This window comes from Grammomys surdaster, unplaced genomic scaffold, assembly GCF_004785775.1.
Source record: "Grammomys surdaster isolate TR1022 unplaced genomic scaffold, NIH_TR_1.0 201, whole genome shotgun sequence".
Lineage (NCBI taxonomy): Eukaryota > Metazoa > Chordata > Mammalia > Rodentia > Muridae > Grammomys > Grammomys surdaster.
Window position 1 is genome coordinate 9,087,488 of NW_021604646.1, and position 5,215 is coordinate 9,092,702.

The following is a 5,215-nucleotide window of genomic DNA, read 5'->3' on the forward strand; positions in this document are numbered from 1 at the left end:
CCTGGGCCTGCCATGCATGCACACTGACCCTCTGTCAGCCTCTGTGTTCTGGGCCTGCCATGCATGCACACTGACCCTCGGATCTGCTGAGGGTGACCTTTGCTGTGGGTTCTTTGTATTTCTCTAGGCTCATCAGATTCAAGAGATGTTCCCCCAGGTTCCATACCACCTTGTGCTCCAGGACCTCCAGATGACACGCTCCGTGGAAATAACAACAGATAACATCTTAGAAGGACGGATTCAAGTACCTTTCCCCACACAGGTAAAACTGGGGCTTTATGCCTAATAAATGTATTTTATTTTTACAAAGATTTGGTCCTGACACCTAGATACTGTTTATGATTTGAGGAAGGGTTTATATAAATTTCATTTTATTCAAATCCTATATGAGAATAGATCAACCAAAGGTAAATACAGATAATTTGAGTATTTTTTATGCAGAACCATACCCCAAATCAGCCTCCCTTGCTGCAGGTCTATGAGGGGAGGCCATTGGCTCCTGCCAAAGTTGACATCTGTTTTTGTGAAGAGCAAAGAGTGAGTATTTCGGCTCTGCTTGTTCCACAGTCTGTGGCAACTAAAGTAGCCATTGGCAGTGAGTATGTGATGAGCAAGCCTGTGGTCCAGTAAAACATTATCTGTAGAAGTGGGTGAGAGGGGTGAACACGGGGCTATGGTTTATGGATCCTTGGCAGTCCAAGAGAAGGCTGGTTGTACGTAGATTGTACTTAGTGTGGTGTGTTTAGTTACAGCTCATATCTCTCTGAGGCTTGGACTTTGAACTTCATTAAAAAGATCAGAGTTTCTGCCTCATCACTCGGCCTCTGAGAGAGGTACAAAAAGAGCAACAGAGGTGCCTTCAATAATACTGAGGAACTTACATAAGTCTAGATAATCACCTACCAAAAGTTCCTTTGTACAGTCTATAAATGAACATAAATGAGAGATGTATCACTAAAATTCAAAATGATGAAGCTCTTTTGAAGAGTGTAGCCTTTGGAGACAGCTGGGCTAAGGTGTTAGCTATATGGTCCCTTGGGTCTCAGCTATCTGACCTAGCTGTCTTTGGAGGTGACAGAGTTGCCTCATATGGCCAGATAGGGTTGTCAGTGAAACACATAAACCAGCTAGCAGACGTGAAGGCACTCAGACCTGAAGGGATGTATTCTGTGGGGAAGACCCAGAACAGTCCTAGCCTGGAGACCTAATTGCAGTGCCGGCTTCAGAGCACTTTAGGGAGGTTACTGAGAAAACCATAACAGTGTTTACTCATGCGGTTGACCTCTGCCATTGCTTTTGTTGTGCAATCACTGTTATTGAACAGGAAGCTGAATGTCGAGCCATTGACTAACTACTCTCGAATATGTGGACCTCCCAGTCCTTTGTCTCACCTTTCAGGTTGTGAGCTGTGTTGAGAACTCTCACCTACCCCCTCTGTTACCCCATTCTGAATGACTGCTGTGCTTTCTTTCAGCGGTCAGATAGCCTGAGGCCTGCACTCAACAGCCCAGTGGAAAGGCCCAGCACTGACCTGGAGGAGGGAGAAGCTTCTCTCCAGGTAAGGTCAGCTTACTGAAGCTGTGAGCTGTAGAGGTGCAGCGTGGTCTGTGCATTAGTTACAGTCACCTTGCTGTTGGCAGCAACAGCTTAAGGGAAGAACTGTTTATTTTGGTTAATTGTTGGAGAGGGTTTCAGTTTGTCACAGTAGGGAGGCATGGTGGGTAGTTAAGTTCATGGTGACCAGATTGTGATGGAGGAAATTTCATCATCCAAGGCTAGAAAGCAGTGAGCAGGGCAGAGACAGGAGCAGGTTATCTCCTTGGAAGGCCTGATACTAGTAACTTACTTTTGCCTGCTAGGTCCCACTGTTAGAGTCAGGTTTTTCGTATCCCATTTATGATTGAAGAAGGCCCTGGTAGTGTGCCTTCTCAGAGCCCAAGGCTCCTGCTTCTGCTTCCTGTCTGGCAGAAGTTCCAGGAGACGCTTGTGTAGGGGTGCACTGGCAAGGGAAGGAAGCGCCTGGGAGTCAAAGGCCTGTGGTAACAGCTGTCTTTCTGTCCAGACGGAGCGTGTACCACTGGACCTCAGTCCCCGCCTGGAGGAGACCTTGGACTTCAGTGAGGTAGAGCTAGAGCCCATTGAGGTGGAAGACTTTGAGGCTCGTGGGAGCCGCTTCTCCAAGTCTGCTGATGAGAGACAGCGCATGTTAGTCCAGCGTAAGGATGACCTTCTGCAGCAGGCTCGAAAGTAAGTTCATTCTCTAGCCCTAGTTGGCATACGTAAGCCACAGGGCAGATGGCAGCTGGGTGCCAACATGATCTCAGCCCTATACATGAATCGTCTGTCTTCCCCTTGGCTCTGAGGAGGAACACTGTTAACTCATGTGACAGACACAGTAAGAAACTGATACCTAGGGTGGTTAATCCTGCCAGGACCTGGGAGAGGTCTGCCTTTAAGATTCCTCTTGACTGCTCTTCCTTGGACCAGCAATATGAACAAAGACCTGTGTTGCATGAGTCCCCTGAAGTTGGTGGTAGCTAGAGCAGGTACTGTTCTTTGGGTGGGTAGAATTTGATTTCAGTTCTTCCAAGTGGGTTGTGGGCCTTGCACAGACCTGTTGTTATAAGTCCCAGTGCTGTCTGTGAGAAGGAGATAGGCAGAGGAGAGAAAGTTGAACTGTTATTTGATAGTCCTCTCCCTGGGAGTTAGGTTCATCCATGGAGTCTGTGCTGTCCTTCCCGCCTGGCTTCTTAGCTGTTCACCCTTCTTGGCTCTTCTTTCTTTCTCTCTTCCTCTCCTTTTATAGTTTTGGGTTGAGCACAGGGCTTCACACATGCTGAGCAAGTGCCCTGCCTCTGAGCTGCACTGGACCTCAGCCCATGGGCGAGGCTGTTTTTATTATAGGATGACCTTGAGTGACAGCTGCGAAGGTGCTTGTGGAGAAGGGGAACTGAGAACAGCAGCGTTCTGCATGTCTTCCCGTTTGCCACCTTTCTCTCTTATGGCTTTCTCATTTCCTATAGGCGGTTCTTGAACAAAAGTTCTGAAGAGGACGGGGCCTCAGAGAGACTCCTCCCTTCTGAAGGCACATCCTCCGACCCCGTGACCCTGCGCCGAAGGATGCTGGCTGCGGCTGCTGAGCGGAGACTTCAGAGGCAACAGACGACCTAGTGCTTCCTCACCTTCCTCAGCCTCCTGCCCAGCCCTACCTACCGGAAGAGGCCTGTCCCAGTTTTGCCTGCTGTGTGGAGACCTGCGACTGCATTGCTGCTGCATAAAGCATGTGGTCTTGATAGTGTGTGGACAGCTGACAAATTTAATCCTTTGTAATACTTTCTATGTGACATTTCTCTTCCCCTTAGAAACACTGCACATTTTAACTCTAGGCATGGTCTCTTCTGGTGTTGACTGGACTTGCTAGGAGTAGGTGACAAGCAAAAGGAAGTGGACATTTGGGCACTCACCTGCCTGCAGCAGTTAGTTTGAATTTCTGTTTTGATATAAGCCACAGCAGATGTTGGGTATTTTAGCACCACAGCTGGAAGGAAGCATGGATTCTGGGGCAGGTGCATAACAGCAGTAAGAAGGTGTGCAGCAGGAGCCTGTCTCTACACTATGGCAAGGTATCCTGTTACTAGATGTTGTACGTAGGGAGGAAGCGTCCTGTGTTTCAGAGGCCAGTCCACAGGCTCCTGGACCTCCAGACCAGCAGAGCATCATGGAGAAAGAACTGCTCAGGGCTGCAGAATGAGGAAACCCTTTTCTGCCCTTAATCTTCAGGACCAATCTGAGCCCCAGTCCACAGCCGGCTTCACTTCCGTTCACTCTGGTGCTCTTGCATCACAGAAGCTTGCCCCATGGCCGCCTTTCTTTCTTTCCACTCCCTGCTTAATCTAGGCATGGGAAGGGGTTGAGTAGCAAGCTTTGGTTATGATTTTAATTCCTTGGTCAACCCAATTAGGCTATGTTAAGCATATGGGTTTGATCCTTGGAAAAAGGCATGGGTCCTGCAAGGCAGGGATGTTTTGCTGAAGAAATACCTTTCGTATCTTTCTCCCCTGGAGCCCTTCATTTTCCTGCTCTTGTTCCTGTGGGTCTCATTAAACAGAAACAGAGGATGTTAAATAATCCACATGCCTCAAGTGGTCTTGGTCCCAGATCTCAAATTCTCCACGTATTTAAAGATTTGAAACATGCAATCATAGGTTACATAGTTTTATGTCCCATTGGATTAAGGGTTTTTTTTTAATGTTTCAAAATATAGTTTTATGGTAGTCCTTTTGAGAAAAATCCAGTATTATCTAAAATTATTGGCAAAGTTAAATGTATTTTACATACCTGAAAGTTTTTAGAGTGTTGACAAGTAACTGAGACAAGGATAATAGGCAAATAGGTGAAGATAATTTATTTCAATAAATCTTTCAAAAGCCTTACCTTGAACTGCTGTTAGTTAAATTCCTGTGGGTTTTGTTTTTGTTTGTTTTGCTGAGAGCAGAGCAATTTGTTTTTATTGTAAAGCAACAATAATAAAAAGCAATCTCTTGTAATGTGGTGTGTGTGGGGCCACTGGAGACCCACGCTGCTCTTGTGTGTGCTGTCTGGGTTGGGGTGTTTTGTAATCCTGTTGAACTGGGTGGGGCGTTGTTTCTCATGTGTTTACTTGGAGGAAGTAGCACTGGGTTTGTCTTTGCCTGATACCTTTCCATGCTGCACATGAAACGAAAGGGAAAGCTAAGTCCACTGTTCTTCCATTTCAGATGTGGAAAGGTGGAAACAGCTTGCAGTCCCTTTCAGAGGGTCTAGAAACACTGTAGACTATTGAACAGATATAAATGGAAGTGCCTTAGTATGGCTTAAGATGGTTCAGGGAGAGAAGTCCCAAGTTTATGCTTGGTTTGTTTCCTCTATAGATGGGTTGGGTCAAAGGGAAGCTGGTAGAGAAATAATCTGGAGAGTTAAGGATTCTGGGTACAATAGAAAGCTTCTGGCTTTCATCACTTCTTGGGGACACTGGACAGGTGCTAAGTGAAGGCACTGGTGGTGAGACTGGGCGGCTCATCCATTGCCAAGTCACTGGTCCTCCAGCTCAGCTATGGAGCAGCAAAGCTTCAAGAGGCTTCTGGGTAGTTTTGGAACTATTCTGTAGTCCTCTTTTCCTTATTGGCCATATTTAATTTTTGTCTTCTCGGGTCCTTAATTTTTTTCTTTAAACTTT

The 5,215-nt window shown here is 46.6% G+C and overlaps 1 protein-coding gene across 2 annotated transcripts in view; it reads left to right on the top strand.

The window, feature by feature from the left end:
• Window positions 1-4,547, top strand: part of Amfr (autocrine motility factor receptor) — a 38,498-nt gene extending 33,951 nt beyond the window's left edge. For both annotated transcript variants that reach the window (XM_028770351.1, XM_028770352.1), the window contains exons 11-14: window positions 128-262; window positions 1,475-1,558; window positions 2,063-2,247; window positions 3,024-4,547. In XM_028770351.1, coding sequence (XP_028626184.1) covers window positions 128-262; window positions 1,475-1,558; window positions 2,063-2,247; window positions 3,024-3,171 — 552 coding nt within the window. In that variant the 3' untranslated portion in view covers window positions 3,172-4,547. The remainder of the gene's footprint in view (window positions 1-127; window positions 263-1,474; window positions 1,559-2,062; window positions 2,248-3,023) is intronic.
• Window positions 4,548-5,215: the final 668 nt, after the last annotated feature.